We start from the raw sequence: 21993 nt of genomic DNA, 5'->3' as shown, positions 1-21993 counted from the left end.
CAAACTAAGCTCATTATTTAAATGCCACCTCAGTCGGATAGTGAAGGCTGAGTCTGTGTGAGAGTGATCCATACAGACGCTGTGTGTGTGTTTGCATTTGTGTATGTGTGTGTGTGATCATGCCACGCTGAGCTGCAGTCAGGAGGATACATCTACACACAAACACAGAGAGTGGCTCTCCCTGTGCAGCAGCACAACAACACGCAGGCAGTGACAACACAATAATAGGCCTCTGCCTCAAAGTCTGCCTTGTCTCTCCATCTCTTCCCCTCTGACTGCTTCTTTATATTCCTCCGTCTGTGTCTGACTCAATTCCAGTGGCTCATTGTTCTAAAAAGAACTGTATTAGGCTTTTGGAGGAACACAACAAAACAAAAAAGCCGGGGCTTGGCTGACCTGCGATAAAACATTTACCACGCTCAGGTGTGAGTGTGAGCTTAAAATGTAAATTGGTGCAGGAAAGCGTGATGATTTGTAGGCAAGTCCACAAAAAAAGCCACACACAAGCATATGGTGGAAGAAGTGCACAGCATACCTGCTCCTGTGCAGTGTGGGAGCAAAGGAAGAGAACGAATGAGTGCATGAATGGATGAGGGGGGGAAAAAAGCGCAAACACACGACACACAGAGAAGAGTTTGAGAGTTCTGATCAGGCAAGTCACGGCAGTCCTGCACGCTTTACCTGGCGGTCACGCTTTCTGGAGGCCAGAGACCAAGATAGCTTGTGATTTGTAAGCTATGTGTCCAAAAGGAAGGGAGGGAGGCAGGTGAGGAGGGGAAGAGTGTCATTCAAAAAGAAAAAGATGACATTAGAGCAAGCTTTTTGTTTGAAGGCAACACCTAAAGAATGTCCCTCTGGACACAAAGCAAACAGTAGACTTTAATGAAATCAGGAATACGTGATTTGAATAAAACCATCAAGCGGAAAGCTTTCCCACAGAATATAATGTCTTTCATTATATTATCCGATATCATATAATTATTAATCCGAACTGACCCCATGCCAGTTTTACAGACTTTTAATTTGTTGCAGCATTTTTAAACTGCAACAAGATTTTTTTTCCCCCAATCGAAAAATGTGTTTTATCCAATAAACACTTTTTGGCTTTTGTTAGTCAAACTTCATCAGACAATGGCTCAAGGGAGGAGTTGCCCTCTCTCTCACTTTTGTGTGTCTCTGTACATAAACAGAACTATATGTTATAAGTGAATCTATGCGGAGGGTTGGACATACTGCTTGATTCTCCATGCGTGCGAAGATGACGTTGAGCATCTGTGTGAGCGTGGCCTTGGCCGTGGTCTGGTTGATGAGGTTCTTGCTGGCCAGGTAGATGTTGTAACACGTGCGGACGGCCTGCAGCACAGTGCCCTCGTGGATTTCTATGTGCTGGGAGGTCACCGCTGTCAACAGAGCCTGTAAGGACAGAAGGGAAGACAGAAGGTGTCAGAGTGGCAGAAACAGGTTGAGATAAAAAAATATATTCTACAAGGAATTACTATGTTTGACATTAAGTCAGTGCAGATAGGCCTGTGATTGGGTGACTTGGGCCAGGTTAGAAAAAATAACAATAACAAAAGCTACCGTCTATACAGCAGAATACATTTTAATACACAATTGATCATTTCTAACTTATTTTATGTTACTTTACAAATGTGTTTTTCAAGTTTTTCAGATGGGCCACGGGAAAGTTTTAACATGTGACCTCATAATTTGTAAAATATGTCTCTAAGGCCTTTTTCACATGAGTGCTTGACTCCATAAAAGCTCTGGAAACTTTACGTGTCAGTGTTAAGTTCAAAAACAGCCCTGAATCTTTTGCCAAGTCCGGCTAAGAGTCCAACTGCTCAGGACCTGGTTAACATTTCCATGACACTTTAAGTGGGGCCATGCCGAGGTGTCCTTGAGCAAGACCCCTAACCCCAAGTTGCTCCCCGGGCGCTTCTTAGCAGCCCACTGCTCCTCCGGGATGGGTTAAATGCAGTATCTGCATACAAACACTGTATGTATGCAGATACTGCAAATACTGCAAATAGTATTTACTTGGTGTTGAGAATGTTTGTAGTGTCTGCAAAGTACTATAATCTCCACTTCACATTGTAATTGCCTTGTTAAGGCTCATCTCCAAATAAATGATCCCATTTATAGCATAATTACACACCAACTAAATTAGTCTCTTTAAACGACTTATTGATTCAACACAAAAACATTTTTGGTATAAAAAAAGCAGCTACTTATAATGTGAATGAATTTAATAAGATATCAATAAAACTGACTTCACATCAAAGTGATGCAAATATACAGTGACTTGTTTTCAGAATTATTACTGTGATTGTGAATCAAAGTGTTCTTAAGTGTCCGTGTATTGTGTGGTGTTTCTGCAGACGAGGACAGCAGCACACCTTAATGATCTGTAGCTGGATGCCCTCATCCGTCTGCGGCCCTTGGAAACAAGCGCAGATGGTCTCGATGATCCTGTCGATGAGCTTCTTGCCCGGGGCCGTGTTGTCCGGAGCGCTGCCCGTCAGGTGGCCGTAAGCTATCAGCTTCTACAAGGCAGAAACATATGTAAACAAAACACACAATATGACTTACTTTTTTTGTCCACATTCTTTTTGTTTTCTCTTAACATGACTTGGTTTAGGCAGACACGAAATCTCAGAGGAAACATTTGGAGATCTGCAGTCAAACGTGTCCCCACCACTGACCTGTAAACAGTCGAGCGAGGTGATGACGATGCGGGGACATTTGGACTGACATGCTAGCTCAAACGGCAAGAAGTACTTGTCGGCTTCGATGAAGTTGGTCTTCGATTTGATTGGCGGTAAAGTGCTGGAACCCGATTTGCCTTCTACACTGGGCGGACTAGGACGGAACAATACAGAAAAATAATTAGATGAGAAAAACACAGCGAAGACACAGTCCAGTCTGTCAACTGGAGTCACTAGAAAAGAAAAAAAAAATCAACATGACACACAGAAAATGAGAGCAAACATTGGCATGTTTCAACAACCTCTCATGTTTTGCCCTGCATCCTGTTCCTCTGGTAAAATGCAGAGAAAAGCTTTATTACACTGAATTCAATGTAGTGCCTGACTGCTTCAACTGCTTCACTTTCTTAGGGAGGGGTACTAATCCCAGAGGTTTATGATTCAGGTTTTGCCATGTGTTCATGCTGACAAAGCATCTCCTGGTCTTACATCAAACGATACAGCAATTTTTTTCCCCCCTAAATTTTTAAGACCAGAGACACAGACATAAAATATGGACCATTGCTCTCAGCAGCCATGTGTCTACAGCATCCCCAAGCACAGCCACCACACCCAGACTGCACTAGCTGGAACAAGAGAGGGATAGAGAAAGGGAGGGAGGGAGGGAGACGGATAGAGAAGGAGGGGTTGCTTTGTTTATGTCTTGGCAATAAAAAAGGATGACTTCAGCTTTTTTTAGAGGGACGACCTCACCCAGTAGAGCGGGGCACATTCATAGAGAGAGACAGAAAAAGAGAGGAAGGATAAAGTACCCTGTAACGGACAGGGAGAGAAGAAAAAAAACAAAAAAAACAAAAGAGGAAATGAATTAAAGAGGAATTAGAGTGAGATCAAGAGAGCAAGAGGGAAGAGCTTAGTAAAGGGTAGGGAACAAAAACAATATTACTAGAGCTATCTGAAAACAGAAGAGGAAACAGGCATTGAGCACCGCGGATTAAAGAGGAATAACTACAGTGTTAATATGTAAACACAGACATTTAGGAAAAAAAAAAATAGTAAAATTGTATCAAAGCAAGCCTTCTCATCATTTTCAAAAACCTTTTAGACAACAAGATCAAAGTGGAGCCGTGATTGAGCAAAGAGCATCCACTCTGCTGGCTCATCTGTGTGGTCTGACCCAGTCTCCATCTCTCTCAGCTGTGTGTGTGTGTGTGTGTGTGTGTGTGTGTGTGTGTGTGTGTGTGTGTGTGTGTGTGTGTGTGTGTGTGTGTGTGTGTGTGTGTGTGTGTGTGTGTGTGTCTCTGCAGGGAGCTCTTCTCCTCTGGCTTATTCCTGGACTCCCTGCTTAATGTCAGCTGGCCTGCTCTCTCGCTTATAATCAGCCCAACGTCACACTTAGCCTGCTTATAAAATATAATATGGCCATTAACTGGGCTTTAGTCCGACGGTAAGGTCTACATCTAAGACTCTCCTGGTGCCACAGCGGGGTGCGTCGTTTAAAGCTTAGCAGCACCTACTTTGTCGCAGAAGTGAAGACAGATTTGTGTGTCAGTAAATCAATGTGATATGATTAAATGTTGTCTATTAAATTTGTTACGGCAATATTGACATGTATCTTAAATGTTGAGCTTGTCAGTTCATCGTTGCCCTTGGATCTGACAAAAAAGCATGACCCCGCCTCCACTAAAGGTTCCCTTACTCTCCTGCTCAGGAGCTTTCAACAGCACTGTATAGCACCGTCTTCTTCAGCAGTGGAAGTTTGCTCAGATGTCATGGAACTTTTGAAGAAATAATTTGACATTTTGGGATGTATGCGTATTTGCCTTCTTCCCAAGAGTAGGATGAGAAGATCAATTACCACCTGGAGTCTCCGCTGGTTGCCTGGCAACCTCACGCTGGCGATAAGACTCCAGGAAGACGCAGCGCCTGGCAATAGTCCAGCACATAGTCCATCAAAACACCCCAATGTGTCCTTTTTAAACAAGATAAAACATGTTAATTGCTGAACTTTATAGGTGCTTTTAGGTGGATTTTGTTATCTTTTAACAGAGCTGTTTACCCTTTTTTCAAGTCTTTGAGTTCAGCTTTGCTAACAGACTGCTAACAGCTACAGTATTGTCAATAATCTAATCTTTCCCCAAATGTCTAACTATTCCTTTTACTGTATTTGTTTTCATTTCCAGATCTTTAAAGGAGGTTATACATCTAAGTGATTTTCTAAATACGTGTGTTTAAGCTCAATACAATTAACATTAAATCATTCCATATGTTTGGTAATTACATTCACTTTACTGTTAATTTGAATGCATTTTCTTAAGTGATTCCCACATCATTATATCTCTATATACCAATATTTAAGTGTTGAATATCACAGTATGTAAACTGACAATATTGCTCAGTACCATCTGGTCCTTTTATCTGCAAAATAAAGGGTTTCTAAATTGAATTTAAAACAAATCTATGATATCAAGATGTAATATTCTAGAGTGAGATCAAATACCATAAACTGTGATAGATATCTACCATCACTGTTGAGATTTTAAAGATGCCCTTGTATGCGACTGTGCTACAAAATGAATACACAAAGGGAAGCAATTTGAATAGAACTGCAAGCTCACACAAGAAAAAGGTGTATTTGTATTCCTGAGTAGCACTGAGAGACTATTGCATCTATATAACTTGAAAAATAGCTGAGAGTTGTAAAGTATGTGAGATGAATCCAAAAGCGGCGGCGCTTTGTGTGAGTTGGGTGTGGCTGGCTGCACACAGCCTCCACATATATCTGTCTTTGATCTAGCAGTCCTAACCTTAAGGGTGAAATTGGGATGAAGTTGGTTCCTGCCTGGTAATGCTAATTTGGAGAAAATGGAAAAGCCGGAGAGAGATAATGGGCGGTGAATATGGAGGAAGGGACAGTGTGAGTGAGAGAGGGGGAAATAACAATTAAACGACAGGAGGAAGAAGGGATGGGGAAGAGGAGAGGTGGCCATCATGCTACGTATTATTCTAAGCCCACGTTATTTGGCAGCCCACACACGAGCCCACCGAACGTGCACGCATTCACAGACTCTCAAAAACAAGTCCAGCATTAGGCAGGAAGAAAAGCCATTAATGAGAAGACAAGGGGCTTCTGGGAACAGGCCAGGCAGAGAGACACAAACAAAAACACACTAGAGGCCACACACACACACACACACACACACACACACACACACACACACACACACACACACACACACACACACACACACACACACACACACACACACACACACACACACACACACACCACACACCACACACACACACCACACACACACACTTTTCTAATCCCCTTTACTATTATGAACACAGCAGAAAGCACAGAGAGGCTCACAGTTGAGCTATGAATGTTACAGTGACTGAACAAGCAGAAAGAGACACAAAACCAATTAAATGACCCTCAATGCCGTATTGTTGTATGTGATTAATCGGCTGCTTACCTTAATTTTTCTGATTCCTCTTTGATTTCCTCTGCAAGAGTAAAAAAGAAAGAAAGGGAAGAGATGTTAAATTAGTCAAGTATGAGCCTTGGGGAATGTAAATCCTGCTGTATTTGATTCAGTTCATGACACCATTGGGAGTAGAGCACATATCAGACATGGCAGCACAAAGAGCATTAGCCTTCTTTATGAAGGACGGTTTATAGAAAATCTTTTCAGCACATCAGATCAGAAGATGTTTTCCAGAGCCTTTTAGGAAGCTGAAGCTGCGTGTGTGTGCTTGTGTGTGTGGCCACCAATTTCCTTCCCAGAGGATTTAGGCTACACGCTGTGCTGAGACTCACAGCACATATAACTGCACATATCTGACATGTTTTGCACTCAGTGATGCAAAAATAGAGCGAGTTCTCACACAAACTTGAGTTTAAAAGGTATTCAAGAAGAAAACTGAGTGCACTTTTTGTTGAGTTTAATTGTGTCGCCATGGTGATGGCCTTGTTGACGCCCCAACACAGCGCAGAAAGGAGCCTGGTTAATGTATTGCCTCAGCTGCAGCTCGACCCCCAAAAAATGTAATCATTATTCACTCTGCGCTGCGTCTGTGAGTCAGGCCAACATTTGTGTTTATTTCACAGATCTACAGGCATGAAAGCGGTTGTATGAACTTGCTGAGCACTGGCACAGAGGAGCAGAGGGAGGGATGAGCGAGATGGAGAGACAGGAATAGAGCTAGAGACAGCGAAATAGAGGCCAATTGGTACTAGACATTAAAAGGGGGCCTTCAATGAGGAAGCTTTTAAAACACAGTGGCAATCGGCACACTCCTCACAGAACCGCACCAGTCTGTGATGGTCGGGAAAAACCCCAGGAATGCAATGACAGCCCAATTATTTCGCTGCTGGAAGGCTAACATTCCTTTCAAAGAAAGCCACTTGGTGAGAATATTTAGCACTTAACACTCGGTGGAATTAAATTAAGGCTGGTTTCAAATATACTGTACTACGCATGAGGGGAACAGTCAGGCGTAGAAGAAGCAAAGCTAAGTGTCCTTTTTGGATTTGGAACCGCTATTCTCTACATCAGTTACATACATGCAGTCCCTGTGGATCCAAATCCAACATGTAATCCCATCACATGTTATCTTGTCATCTTGTCATTATTCTGAGACAGACTGAGCGGGATCATGGAGCCTTGACCCAAGTCTCGCCTGTCTTTTTGCCTTCAATGCCTTGTATACACAGACTACTGTAACGATGCGCTTTATGCATTAATCAGTCTGTTGATTATTTATTTAAATGTCCCAGAGCCCAGGGCAAGATCCTTAAATTGCTCTTTTTGTCCCACTAATAGTCCAAAAAACAGATATATTAGAATTCACAGTGTAATAAAAAAGAAACGCATTCCTCATGTTTTAGAAGCTGCAAATATTTAGTATTTTTCCTTGATACATGACATTATGATTAATCACTTAAGAATAGGGCTGCAACTGACAATTACTTTCATTATGGATTCATATTTGAAGATTTTTCTCCTGAGTAATTGGATGGGCAGCATTCAATCTGAAATGAATGGAAGTTCTGGCTCAGGCCGACAGCCTGATGCAGTAAAACTGTATTAAGCCTCAGATTTAACAGATGAGAGTAGATATAGAAGTGGATGAGCTGAGAGACACAATACACTGCCAATTTACTTGTTATGATGATGACAGCGTTCTCATATTAGCTTTGATCTTTTGATTTATATTGTAGGGCCATTTTTGAAAAACCTCTCACTGCACATTTGTTTTTCTTCCCGGTAGAAACTGGCACTTAAAGTCATAATTGTATGAAAAAGTTTTGGTTCCTAAGCAAGAGGTGTTGACTTAAACATTAAGTGCCTATTAACTACTTTAACTGCTGCTTTTTGTCCTGACTATACATGTTTGAAGAGCACCAAAAACATTGTTCAAAGACATTTGATTAATCCCTACGACTGCAAAGAAATATTGTGTGGTGACTGCTTGTGGTTATTCCATAAAATGATAGTTGTTTTTTCTGACCAACAGTCCAAAACTCAATAAAAGAAACAAAGAAAATCTGTAAAATGTCATATTTTAGCACGTTTTGCATTCTGGCTAAATAAAATTCAATCATTCATTATCAGAAAAGTTGTTGATTCATTTTCCGTTGATTGACTTATTAATTAATTGACCACTTGTTTCAGCACTAATTATCACTACCATGAAAACTGCATTATGATACCCATGAATATTCATAAATATAATCTTCTTCTACTGTGTATTCCCTTCAAACTTTGAAATCCTTGACAACCGATCAGCACAGTCTTTGTGAGTGAATAATCAGCCTTGTCTGATGTCTGATCTCTACCAGTAGCTACACTATCACTTTAGCCAGCGTGCTAAACTAAGGCCGACATCACAGAGCTTGACCCGAGAGAAAGCTAAAGCAATAAACAGTTAAAAGAAAGCGCTCGATGTCTGTCTTTCTCCTGCTCTGTAGTCCATAATATAGAAGTTACAGCAGCACTCTGGAGGTCTCTGTACAGGATGTGTGATATTACAAACATGCACTGACCCCAGGCTATTCTGCTTTAAATATCAGCTTTGCGGCAAATGATTTCTGAAGCAAAGGGTTATCAGATTTATGCAAACACACACACACACACACACACACACACACACACACACACACACACACACACACACACACACACACACACACACACACACACACACACACACACACACACACACACACACACACACACACACACACACACACACGAGCAGCCGGTTTGATGTGAAGGGTGGGGATTGTCATATTGTCTGTGTAAGTAACCATCAGATAATTAGCTCGGTGTGTCAGGAGTGTTGATGAGGAATTGTCACCCAAGGATTTGAACAATGAAACCATGGCAACGGTGGGTGGTGTCGGTGATGAGAAAGAGGAGATATGGAAGTGCTGTATGCTCCTGGGACTGGGCAGACGCGAGCCGCCAATGAAAGCTGTGGAATCACGTCTGATCTGCCAGCTACCGGTTTCAAAACAAACAGAGTGCAGACATATGCCGGAAGCCGAACGGGCAGCCGAGTGGGACTGAAACACACACACACACACACACACACACACACACACACACACACACACACACACACACACACACACACACACACACACACACACACACACACACACACACACACACACACACATAAACTTGAGCCATGATATAATAAGAACATATGCTGCAATTTATGAACCGACACGACACAAAATAAAACCAAACACTGGATATGAAATGGCATAGTCAATAAGGTGCACAAAACAATAAACACTTGAGCCATGATATAATAAGAACATATGCTGCAATTTATGAACCGAGAGAAAAATGAATACAAGCGTTAAAGTCTGACAATTAATTTGGACTATACATGTTATCAAGCATTGCCTCGCGCAAGAAAGACGTTTAACCAAATAACGGTGCCCGGGAGAAATACGTAATGCTACATCTTCAGTCAAACACTGGATCAGTGAACAAAAGAGTAATGCTGGTGGAAGAAAACTGGAATGAGTCACATGCTTATCCCAAAATGGCTCTTCATAGTCCAATAAGGTGCCCGAAAATAAACCAAACACTGGATATGAACTAAAAGAGTACTTTACTGGTGGAAGAAAACTTAAATTGAGTCGACAACTTAAATAAAACCAACTCCTCAAGCATTTCTGGTGTTCTGCGGAATTCCTGTTAGGTCGTATAGAATTTCTTCTGTAAATGCCATGAGGCCACAAATGCCAGCCTTTAGTTACTTATTAACCGAGCCCAACTCTCCCTCAGCTCTGCAGCAGTCATACTAAACACTGCCGACCTTGAAGACGCCGTGTTCTGTGTCCTGGTTTGACCGATGCCAGGACCCAGTATAAACAGAGCACAACAGCAGCAGCAGCAGCAGTAGTTCAGTGTAGTGGGCAAAACAGTGAGGTGATGCAGATGGCTCACCACTTTCTAATGTAATGAGTGCAAATGAAATAAACCAGGGGCTTTCACGAATCAACTGTGAGACTTTGAAAGTGTGAATTGGAAACTTGAGAAACTGACTCCCAAAAAAGGTGTATTTATTGGAAAAATGTCATCCTCCACAGATTCATTATTCTATTACATAAAACAAAAACATTTGTGAAAATAAAGACACAAGAAGGTCAATCCATCCACTTGTTCAAACTGACTCAGAGAAACTACTGAAACAAATTAATTTGTTCTCTTTTGGTTTAATTATTTAATCAAAATACTGAATTACATGCTTGATTTTGCTGTATCATCACAATCATTACTGTGCTGATACTTAAAACAGGTGAGAATAAGATTACTGCCCCCCCTTGAAGAAAACAGAGGGTGAAACACAGTTTTTACCAAACCCCAGTGGGGAAGTGGGAATCATAAAGCACCTATTTTACTGACCACAGCCATCCTACTCTTTGTTGAGCTGTAGCCCAGATCCGACCTCAACACAAAACCTTTAACAGCTCCATAATGTATGAGAGCAGCCTGCTATGCCCTCATCACCTCCACCATTTCACTCATCTTCAAGGTACTTTTTCCCCTCTTACACTTACTTCGACCCAGATACGAACAGAAGATGAAAGTAAGACATTAAATAAGCATTAATGCAAGCACACACCAAATGCCCCTTTTGGAGACTATCATTTTAGGCCTACATTTAACTTGTCTTTAATCATCGAGAAATAAGTGATTCAGATACGTTTAGAAATGTCCTATTTCTCTGGTGAATTATTGCATTGGTCTGCTGCCTCTTTTACTTGAGCAGCAGGGTCCACAAAGGCAAGTTAACCAGTCCAGTCCGGACCAGATACTGTGCAAATGTGAGCCTTTTTTAGTCTGGTTTGAGTTTGCACTACTGAGTCCCATATACCCTGAGGTTGTCAGCTATTCAAAGGCCCCCTAGAAAGCTTCCTCTAAGCCGGGGAGAAGGTCAGTCCAGACCTGGCTAATCATTTCTCCACTCTGCTCTGGGAGTGACTGCGCTCTCCACGCCTGGATAAAGGCGAGAGAGGGCACAGGGAGATTTTTTGAGAAATGGGAAGTGTACGAAATAGACATGCATGAATGCAGCCGGATGCAGTCAGGTATTCCCCCCCACTGTGGAATGGTATTGTAGCACCAGCAGTATTAATGACCTTTGTCCTCCTGACGGGGAAATAAAACACTTCCTTAATCTCAGAAAAACATTCAGCCCCGGGCTACTGTCTTGATACCATGACACACACAGTTGCTGAGTCAATGCTTCCAACTATTATCACATGATTAATTCATGAAACATATCCTTGTTTATTATTGGATACCTCCATGTCTAGCATAGACAGCATTGCACACACATCCCTAAAGATCAGCCTGGTGATGTGGCAGGCATATTAAAGCTAATAGCCGAGGTCCCTCAGTACAACAAAGTCTGATACCCGACACGTACACGACAAATACATGAGATGATGACGACGTCAAGACAAAAGCCTCAACACCTCAGCCCCGAAGTCAGTTCACGCAAAACAAGCAAATGCCACCTCTGTCAGGTACGATGTTGCACTTGGGAAACAAATAGCATGGAACACGTTGTGATCAGCACCGAGCACGAAGACTGCAGGGGCCACATGACAGCTACTGACATCCTGCGGGGAAGGATAGCTGTTATTTTGAGAGCGAACGGCACAACAACCTCACAGCTTCAGGTGACAGTGTCGGACCGAGACGCCAGAATGAACATAGCCCGATCCAGACAACCTCACACTCAGCCGCTGAGCAGGGACAGGTTTTCTGTAGTGCTTTGTTTTGGTTTTTTTATGATACGTGTTCCAAAAGGGGCTTATCAGTGATCCCTTCAATCACACTTACACTGAGCTACAGAGAAAAGCTGATCATGGCTTGGATAACAACTGCACAATGGTGTAGTCGGCCTCCTAGGATGCAAATGTGCAGCTGTAATAGATAAGGCTGATGAATCAGCGAGGGAAGTATTTGGTGACCCCGAGCCAAAAGGTTAGAAGCAGGATTGGTGCAGGGATACCGCTTTAAATCCCTAGAACATCTAGAGGAAAATCTAAGCTGAGGGAATGAGGAATGTGCCCTCCTCATGGAGCAACTACTACCAAAATCCCAGGAGCGTCGCCGCTTACAACCTAACGCTCCAAACATCAGTTAATGCATGTGGAGGAAAGCGAACAGTTTTTTTTAAAAGACGTACATGCATATTCATTCAAACATTCACTGAACAGTACAGAGAGGCTAAAACCATACGGTGATTGCTAGAGTGGGGAAGTTACAACACATGATGGTGCATATTAGAAAACATAACATCCACTAACACTTAGCAGAATGGCAGTCTGCTTTCATGATGCATCACATTCAAAAAAACCGACTGCTTCTCGAGGCGGCATGACAAAACAACCTGCTCCCCGTCTCTAACTGCTGAGAAAAGCTGCTTGCAGGCAAACGTTTGCTTCTTCTTCTTCCTGGGCGCCACCCTGCCTTAGTGGCGTGACAAAGCATTCCTAAGACCAGCAGCAGCAGCAGAGGACCCTGATGGGAGTGTCCACCACAGGGATGACTATTAAACTGGACCATTAGGACTGGAGTCATAAGTCCAATCCTCCCTGGATGTTTATGGTCATGTAATGTGTGCTTGTGCAAGAGTGCATTAAGAAAATGTATGGCCTACAGTTACTTGTGCTGCAAGTAAAGAATATAAAAAAGCAATTCAATCAGTTCTGAAGTTGCACTGTTAATGTTTTTTTAACACTTCCTTTTTTTCTGGCTGACTGCAAATAACCACTTTACAGTTACTCTGACAAAACTGAAAAACAACAATTGCTCTCCAATAGAAGTTCCCTGTGGAGTCATTCAATCGCTAATAGCACTGTGAGTTGTTTTTCCATGAGGAGTCCTCGATTTGTTTATCTCTTGCGTGCACACAAGGACGCATATGGGCATGCACGTGTGTTGGGAAACAGTCCTGCCAAAGGGTTCACACTATTCCACAGACCAACAGGGGCGCTAACATGCTAACATGCATATCGATGCACCGACAAAAGGCAGGGAAGAAGAAAGACTGCTACCTAGTAATAATGGATGTAAGCAAGGCCTATTTTGAAATACATCAAATTTTTGGAGGAAAGACATTTGTTAGACCTCAAGGGTGCACACAATGTGTTTCGGTGAGTAAGACATAATGTAAACACAGCTTTTACTTGATTACAAGAAAACTACACATAAGCACCTTTAACGTTATAGTTTTTTTAGAAATGCAAATTTGTGATTATGCTTACATTGAGCATCTAGTTTCTCGAAGACAAATACTTCCATAATTTCTCCATTGTGACTATCCGGTGTCATTTTCTTTTATATAAACACAGATAAGTAACACAGCTGCACATTGCACTCATAGCCTAAATTAGCGCTACATATCTAGCCCGCATCACAGCTCTTTTATAGTGTTTTGTAAAGGGTCTTATCGTTTTGGTATAATACCCGTGGAGAGTGAAGTGTCAGTGTGAATCTGTTTTGAAAGACTGTTTAGACAAGATTTGCATTTTTCGTTCCGGCTTAAACAAATACAGAAGTCCAAATGCAGCTTTTAACCGGCAGCAGTTCATCCTAGGTGCAGTACGTTTGCAGAGTGATGTGGAAACAGAGTCAAAGTGACCATTATTTCAACCCAAGGGGGCGCTGCTTGCTGATGCATGCTGTAAATGTGGACACTTAATTCGAAAAAATACCCGTCTTCTGTATGTTTGTTTATGCAGCCCTGCAGTTCTATTGCAAAAGCTACGTTATTGGTTTTTAAAAGGTGTACAAAAAGAGATGTTACACCTGGAGTGCAATAGATTACAATAAACAGAATAATATTGTAGATATATGCCTACTTCAAAAGCCTTAATAAATAAATACCTTTTAATTAAAAGCTTTGAAAACAAGAGATATCTCTAACCAAAGCCTAACACAGAGCTGTCTGATAAAGTACCCCTATTCACTTAATGGATGCTGTATGCTCATATGAGTGGTATCAACATTTTAGACTATAAAGCAGGTGGACAGCGGGTTCAGATAAAGAGTGAGGAGAGGAAAGGGGGAAAAGGCAAGATGAAGCAGCTACAAGGACGTGGCTGACTTCCAAAACAAATCCGCTATATAAACCTGTCTCTCGCTATTTCCATATTCTGTGCCCATGCGCCGTATGAGTGTGTATGTGTGTGCTCATATTACAAGGCTACTAGAGGAGAACAGTATCCTAAGTCGGATTTTAACACTGTTGTGAGACATGTTTTGGTTCTTTCTGTGTCTGGCCCTCTGCATTAAAATCCTCTACCACAGACAGAAGAAAGAAATAAAGAAAGGAGAAAATTCACAGAGAAGGAAATATCTAAAGGATTTAAATGCATCCTAATCCCTTCCCGCCCTTTGGGTGGGTCAAAAACATGCAACATAACACACAGATTCCTTCCTCGTGGTCTTTCAGCAACCTTTAAAAACACACACAGGCACAGAGGAGAGGTTAGCGGTCACTCCCCGACTCAGTTTCCATCACCTGAGAAACGGCATGCCGCGGCATTTACATTTCAAAGAGCTTAGAGCCCATCTGCATCTGGCATTGATCCCATGGCTGGCTCTAACCGCTCTGTATGCAGCGATCAGCTAAAATTCAATCCAGTGCCCGATAGCTTTCACCTCAGTAAAAACACGGTGGTCTCGGTGTCTGTGTGTCTCCAGATATGAAGCATTGACTGTGCAGAATGTTCAAGCAGGTAAAGAAAAATGAAGGCGTGTGTGGCTGGCCAGGATAAGAGAAACAAACCCAGGAGACAAGAGGAGAAGCTTCAGGACTCAGATGGACAAAAACTGGCTTTCTGATGGCGCACGATGCAAAAAAGTCAAGTTTTATCTCCATTGAGTGGCCAACATTGACCCCATTATAGTGGCAATGAATATTATCACATCTCTGGTGTGTTTATAAATCAAGAAACAGCATTTTGAGAACAGCTTGCCTCAAGACAATATCCATAGGCATAATACTAAAGACTACACTGTAGCTTTGTGCAACTAAGACCGGCTAATCTGTGGATGAATCAATGTGTAGGTGTACATCTCCACCTCCTACCAAACATAGACAAACACGGGGCAGCTGCGACCACCACGCAGAGCCTGAGAAAAAATCAGACCCCTGACATTTCCATTGTCCTGGCTAAAAAGAAAGGTTGCACAGCAGTAATTACATTTGGAGGGGAAGAAGGAAACACTGTCAGAGGTTGTCTGGGCTACCTAATCTTGTGGGTGCTAATGTGTGTGCAGGCTAGCATGTGCGTTACATCTGTGTGTGTGTGTGTGTGTCCAAACAACCCCCTCACTCGCTCTTGCATAAGCCTGTGTCTAATCACCACAGCTGAATTAAGGCTCTCCTTTTTTTTGCCATGAAGTCACAAATCCGGGCCCCTCCACGAGGCCTCGATTACTCAGCTGTTGGCATTGTTATTGGAATGAATTCACCTTCAATAACTCGGCTGCTGATACATGATTTGGCACTTTTCTGCTCCAATCCTATGAATTGCACTTTCTGCTCTCTGAAATGGATTTATTATCACAGTGCAGGACTGTGCTGCACAACCTTGAGATAATAGCCAGCCAATAGAAGATAAATATGTGTACTGTGGCCAAAGGGCCCCTTCTCATCCAACCTACCCTCTTTGAAGTCCCAGCATGCTTAGCGGCCAGCTATGATGGAGTAAAAACTCAACCAAGGTGAGACAACCTTTGAAGAAACTGTGCAAACCAGTACATGTTTAAAAAGAGAACGAAGTCATTTTTTTGTGGAAACACCATTTAAGTTCCAAGGGGGTAACTGATGCTTGGGAGCTGGCGTTGCTAGGAGACGCAGTGTCAACTTTCTTGGTGTGCTACTGCCAAATAGAAGTAAGAGCCTGTATGTGTGGGAAAAAAACAAAACGGTTCTCTAAATAGCCTGAATGAGCCCACGTTAGCATTGCATATTTATGGTTTTGTGGATTTAAACCTGCCTCTGCCCCTCTACAAAATCCAACAGTTTGGAGAACCCATCATGCTGTTGTATTCAACTCTGGAAGTGGAAGCTCACAAGCTAAGCTAACTAGCTTACACAAGATGGTTAGCCATGCTTGCTAATGTGGAAGAGAGAATGGGGGAAAGAGGGGTATGACATGCAACAGAGGTCCTGAGGCCGGAATCAAACCCGGGACGTTATGAGGTTATATGTGTTGCAACCACTCGGCCACCAAGGTGCTCCTGAATGTTGACTTTCCGTTCGTGTTTTATACAGTCATCAGCAGCACAGTGATATTATGAACTATCTTAAGTTAAGACATTGCATGCCCCGACTGTATCAGTTATAACAAAACATTCATGGCGACTGGAGAGAACCATTAAACAAATTCCGGCCAAGTAAATACAATCGAAATATTTTAATTTCAGTTCAGTTGTAAGCTTCTAAATTTGTCTGGCTAACATTGCCTCCTTACTTACACCTACTTCCTCTTCCTCCCTCCATCTCCCTCAGTAATGTTGATGTATTATTTTCTCGGTAACAACTTTCCTTGGATGAATACAGACGATAGATCAATGCAGGATAGATTCTACAGATAAGCACGAGCGACACAATAGGAAACAGAAACAAGAGAAGAAGAGAGAAATGGGAGAGTTTCTCTTCATTCGTCTCATCTGTTTGAGGTATAATTAATTGATCACCTGTCCCGGGACTGAAGGAGGCATCAGTGGAGAGAAACACTGCATTATGTATGGAGGTATCAGTGTACGAAAATAAATAAAAAACGGGATCGGGATAAATTCTAAACCGCCTTGTCCGTACAGATGAACATTTTTTTGGGTTTTTTTATGCTTTCAGAGCGAGCACCGATTCTGCCATGTTGACTACTCCCCTGCTCATTATCTGAATACCAGTCAACCTTTAGGCTTACAAGCAGTTTAAGTGTCTGCACTTAGTCTGCAGGGGGAGAGATGAGACAGAAACCAGGCACGGGGGCCTCAACCCTCAACCCTTTCTCATGTCTCCCTTTCCTTCAGGGCAATGTGGCAATACACTTGATTGTGGAACAAATCGTTGCAACACATTAACCAGACCTGTTAACACATACAGCACATTTAAAAAATAAATAAATAATCAGATAAGACCTTTTACCCTATGGACTGAGAACATGCAAAGGGTGTTTTATCACTATACCGTCTCAAAATTGAATTCCGAATGGAATAATCAATAAAGCTAATAATCGTTAGCTGAAGCCCAACAGGTTAGAAAGGGCAAAGCATGTCTGCGTCTTAGTTTAGTCTGTCTGGTCTCTATTTGTTTTTAGCTTCACTGTGGAAGGGGATTTTTTTTAAAATCATTAAATTTTTTTGAAGATAACTATATTGCACACATACATGCACATATATCGGATTCCAGTTCAAGTCAAACAGTGGAACATTTCGTGTTCGACTTCCTTCTCTTCACTCATTTACACTTCCTCATTCTCGGCAATACCTGCCAGTTTCATCAGCAGGTTGTGCCTCCGCTGTATGGAAATTAGAATGAAATATGGAATATGAAGGATGCTGGTAAAAAGGCAGTCAGGTAAACAAATACGGGAAGCTGTTATTATTCAGTAAGAGTACAAACATCGAGGCTCGCCCTGACGGCAGCCCTCGGCTCCTGCCCTCGGCTCCTGCCCTCCATGTTTTGAGAAGGCTGTGTGGGCCTTCAGGGAGTCGTGGTAAAAACCTTAATTAACAAACAGGATCATTTATAGCCTGGTGCTTATCATGGTGGAGCATGAGGTGACCGTGGTGCAGCTTATCGTAGAGGAGCATGTGCTCGCCGTCCTCAACGATCAGAGGTGCATTTGTTCCATTGGCTTCCCTGCCAAAATGCCAAGTCTAAAGAAAAGGTAGCCCGTGCAGGCAGTGGCCTTGATGGTTGATTGGTGCAAAACAGCAGCTTGCAAACTCTTGTTGTTTTTGTCTGTGTTTACAGTTGGATTCAAGGTTCTTTTGACTTTGCCACAGACATTAGTTGAACATGTCAAACGATGTGGTTTGCTCTAAATGAAATTGGACGGCGAAGTAAACATCCCATGTATGAGCAGGAAACATTTCTTCATCACGAAAAGATTTCCTTAATTTCAATGGCAAGTAGGGGATGTTAATGATGAATTCATAAGGATTTCTTAGCGTTTGATTATTAAAAGATAAACACTATTGTTCAGATCTTCAGAACTAAAGTGATAACAATTTCTATATGGCTTTGACCAAAAGTTGGGAAACTCCAGTATCACTCCAAAGCTAAAAATACTCTGGTAACAAAACTCCCAAAAATGTAATTTTACACCAACTTTAAGGAGCATTTAACATTTGCAACAAACATCATATTTAAAAGAAGAAAAAGTTATTGTTGAAGTGGACCAATTAATAAATTAAAAGGAAACAAACACTACCATTATAGCATGCCAAGAGTCAGTGGACCATGTCAATATAATTACTAGCTCCTGGTTTATTGTTATTTATTTTCTCAAACCTACCCCATGTTGCGAAAACATTCAGATTTAATGAATGTCAAACCCCTCAGACCGCCGGCAACAAACCACTGACACTCAAAATGTCAATATCTGCCAGCAAGCAATTGCAGACAAGCCAATTGACAACGAAAACACTTGCTCACATGCTTCTGGCATAAAATGAACACGCTCTTACACCCGTATAAAACCAAAGGCAGGGGTTTTTTCCAGCAAACAATCCCGGACACGCTAACCTTCACTGTCCAGTATGAATCAGCTAAAGGAAATGAAAAAGCAAATCAAATATTTAGAAAGCCATGACAGCCTGATGTTTTTCTCAAGAGTTGGTGGAACAATCCAGGAACAAAACACACCTGAAAAATGGATGTCAGGTGGCAATAAAGAGGAATCCAAAGGGATCCATGTCGCTCTTTGTCTGCTTGATTTTAGTAAGCAAAAATGCTAATCGGTTGTTTTGGTCTTAAATGACTAAGATTTCTTTAGTCAATTACATCTGTGTCGATCTCTGATAAACACAATCATTTCAAATTATTTTTCTGTGTGATTCTTTTTGGAGAAACTCGATTAGTCGACAAACTCGTCCGAGTGTTAGTCAACTAAGAATTTCATTAAGCGAGGTAAGCCCTAATACCAATGATAAAGCTAGAAACCCCATATTCATTTTATCCGCACGCCAACATATTAACCAATACATTTAAGCCACAGCTACAGGTATTGAGTAAATCATTTTTCACCGGTGATCAGTGGCAAGAAAGACAAAGAAAAAAAAACAAAGACATATTAAGTATCCAACAAAGCTTCCGACATGGTGTAGTTCTCTTCCCCGGGGCTGCCTCCAGAGCCTGAACAGAATATGCAACTGCAGGTAATGAAACTTGACAGGAGGAACCAAGAATGCATCTGCAACAGGTCTCCAGGTTGCTGTGACCTATGCAGCTGACCCTCAGATCATACACCCTAAGGGGAGAGATAATGAGCAATGTGCTCAGCAGGACTCGACTCCTTCAGTGACTGCTATCCTGGATACACGCTCTCCCTCCAGTTAGCGTGGCAGCTCGTACAGGGTTCCCTGATTTAGCTTGTTACATTCACAGTATGACCGCTTTAAAGCAGCAGTGAAACCACGTGAACTTCTCAAGTCAGAGAAGAGAGGTTGGGCTCAAAAACAATGAAACGTTCCACTCAGCCAGCAACATGTGACGCAAGCAATGAGTGACAACAATGAACCTAAGCCTGAATGTTGGCTTCTGACAGGTGATCGGCAGATACAGCCGGAGGGCCTTTGATATTGTGAGTTAACCGTCGGCTTTACCTTCCGTCTGTTCCTCGCAATCAAGACAGCTCCTCTCAAAGAAGTCGACGGTGCGCTCCAAAGATAATAGGACTCTACGCAGCTACAGTTCAGAGAGTGTGAGAAATTGAGAGGGCGTTCTTTTTGGGGAAACTGCTGAGCGACATTTTGATAATCCAAGAAAAAGGTCAGTTTGGGATCGAGTAAGGTGGACTGTATAACAAAGGAAGCCTAGACAGAGCTTTTTACCTCATTCCTATGCATTTAAACCCTGCAGTGATGAATATATATATATATATATATATATATATATATATATATATTTGTACGTGTGTGTGTGAGAGTCTAGATCCATATGCCAAATATAAACAAACAGGAATGAAAAGCTAAATAAATATACCATCTTGTGTTATACAAGGGAAAACAAACCTAACAATGCTTGTATCTAGTTTGGCATAGTGAATAACAGGAAAACGTTCCGTGACAGCAAAGAGGAGACTCTGGCAAAGGCACTCTCTCCAAGATGTCTCAGAGCCACAAGAGCTGGAGGGGATTACGTAAGTCACTCAGTATACTGGGTCACCGAGTCATTTTTGATATGCACTACTACTGTGCCTCTGCTACGCTCATTACAGAGATCCTCATTTTGTCTTGAGTATGACTGAGCCTCAGTGTGTGGTTCAAAACAATACAGACAGTTCTTTATGTTGAGAAAATGTATACTATTTCATTTTTGCACTGTACTGCCACTCAGGGTTTTACCAGAGTATTGTTAGCCCGGTTTCTGACCTGAGATGACCGAATAAACACTTGCTGTGTGACTAATTCTGCTTTATTTAAAGGGGAAGGGCTCCCTGTAATAGAATAATGTGTTAACTGGTGGATGGTGATCAGTAGCACAGAGACACGTTGTAGCGGTGATGTGATCGTGAGACAAAATATGGTGCTGCTCCATAAAATGTAAATAACTACTAGGATGCTATAAGACAGTCAGCATTCATGGGTATTATTTGGTTGTTTTCTGACTCGCATGTTGACGGCCTACATTTCAATAAAACCCTTAGGGTGACTAATTCACTTTCAGCGACAAAGAGTGTCACCTGGTGACATCGTGGATTCAAGTCTTTATGCTCTGATTCACAGGTAAAGTGCCAACACTGACTCTCCACCGATCACTGGAGCATTTTATGGTGTATTTTCCTTTTTAACCCCATGCTAGAGAGCCTCATTATTTCAATGAACGCTTACCTCTTTTCTCTAACCTCTCTTTTTCTGTTGCTCTACAAACAAGATAGTGGGGGGAGGAATATGTGAATTGTGTGTGGGTGGGTTGGTTGTGCAAAACATCAGAGCAAGCCTCGACAAACATTATCGGTGTATTTAGCCTTCGAGGCCATTTCAAAACCCTACAACAGCTGAACGAGTCGGTAAAGGCAGCAACTGTCCAGACAGGTTGGATGTCTGGCTGATGCACAACATGGACTCATTGTTTCTCTGCTAGTGTCATGTTACTGCCTTTGCAGGACAAAACCCATCTTGTTTCAACTCAGAGCAGATGGAAAAGGTCTGGCATGTGAAAACAACATTTGTTATGGTATTAAAAAAGGTTAACTATTTGCTGCTCTGATCCTATTTTCATCTAAATGTATTAAAAACATGTATATTTGTTAGTAATAGTCATCCCAAGAACGTGTTACAGGAAATACACCTGCTAACAAATAGTTTCAGAAAGCTACCTCACATAGTTCAACTGAGAGCGGAAGTTGAGTGATATGGCCTTCAAAATAAAAGCACAGTCGATGTGACAACAGCTGGCGTGGATACACGTGCTATATGAAGACAAAGTATGTTTCATCTTAATAACTGCATTAATATATTTATCTTGCCTCTTTGGTATTTTTAACATGATGGTG

The 21993-nt window shown here is 41.9% G+C and overlaps 1 protein-coding gene across 1 annotated transcript in view; it reads right to left on the bottom strand.

Annotated features, from left to right (window-relative positions):
- arfgef1 (ADP-ribosylation factor guanine nucleotide-exchange factor 1 (brefeldin A-inhibited)) overlaps positions 1-21993 on the bottom strand; it is a 48136-nt gene that overhangs the window by 25069 nt on the left and 1074 nt on the right. Inside the window, exons 2-5 of the mRNA XM_054622737.1 lie at positions 6191-6221; positions 2706-2862; positions 2400-2546; positions 1234-1413 (exon numbers count right to left, since the gene is read on the bottom strand). Coding sequence (XP_054478712.1) covers positions 1234-1413; positions 2400-2546; positions 2706-2862; positions 6191-6221 — 515 coding nt within the window. The remainder of the gene's footprint in view (positions 1-1233; positions 1414-2399; positions 2547-2705; positions 2863-6190; positions 6222-21993) is intronic.

This window comes from Anoplopoma fimbria, chromosome 21 (assembly GCF_027596085.1).
Source record: "Anoplopoma fimbria isolate UVic2021 breed Golden Eagle Sablefish chromosome 21, Afim_UVic_2022, whole genome shotgun sequence".
In the NCBI taxonomy this organism is placed as follows: Eukaryota; Metazoa; Chordata; class Actinopteri; order Perciformes; family Anoplopomatidae; genus Anoplopoma; species Anoplopoma fimbria.
Note: the sequence above shows the minus strand (reverse complement) of the source record. Positions and strands in the feature narration are given on the sequence as shown.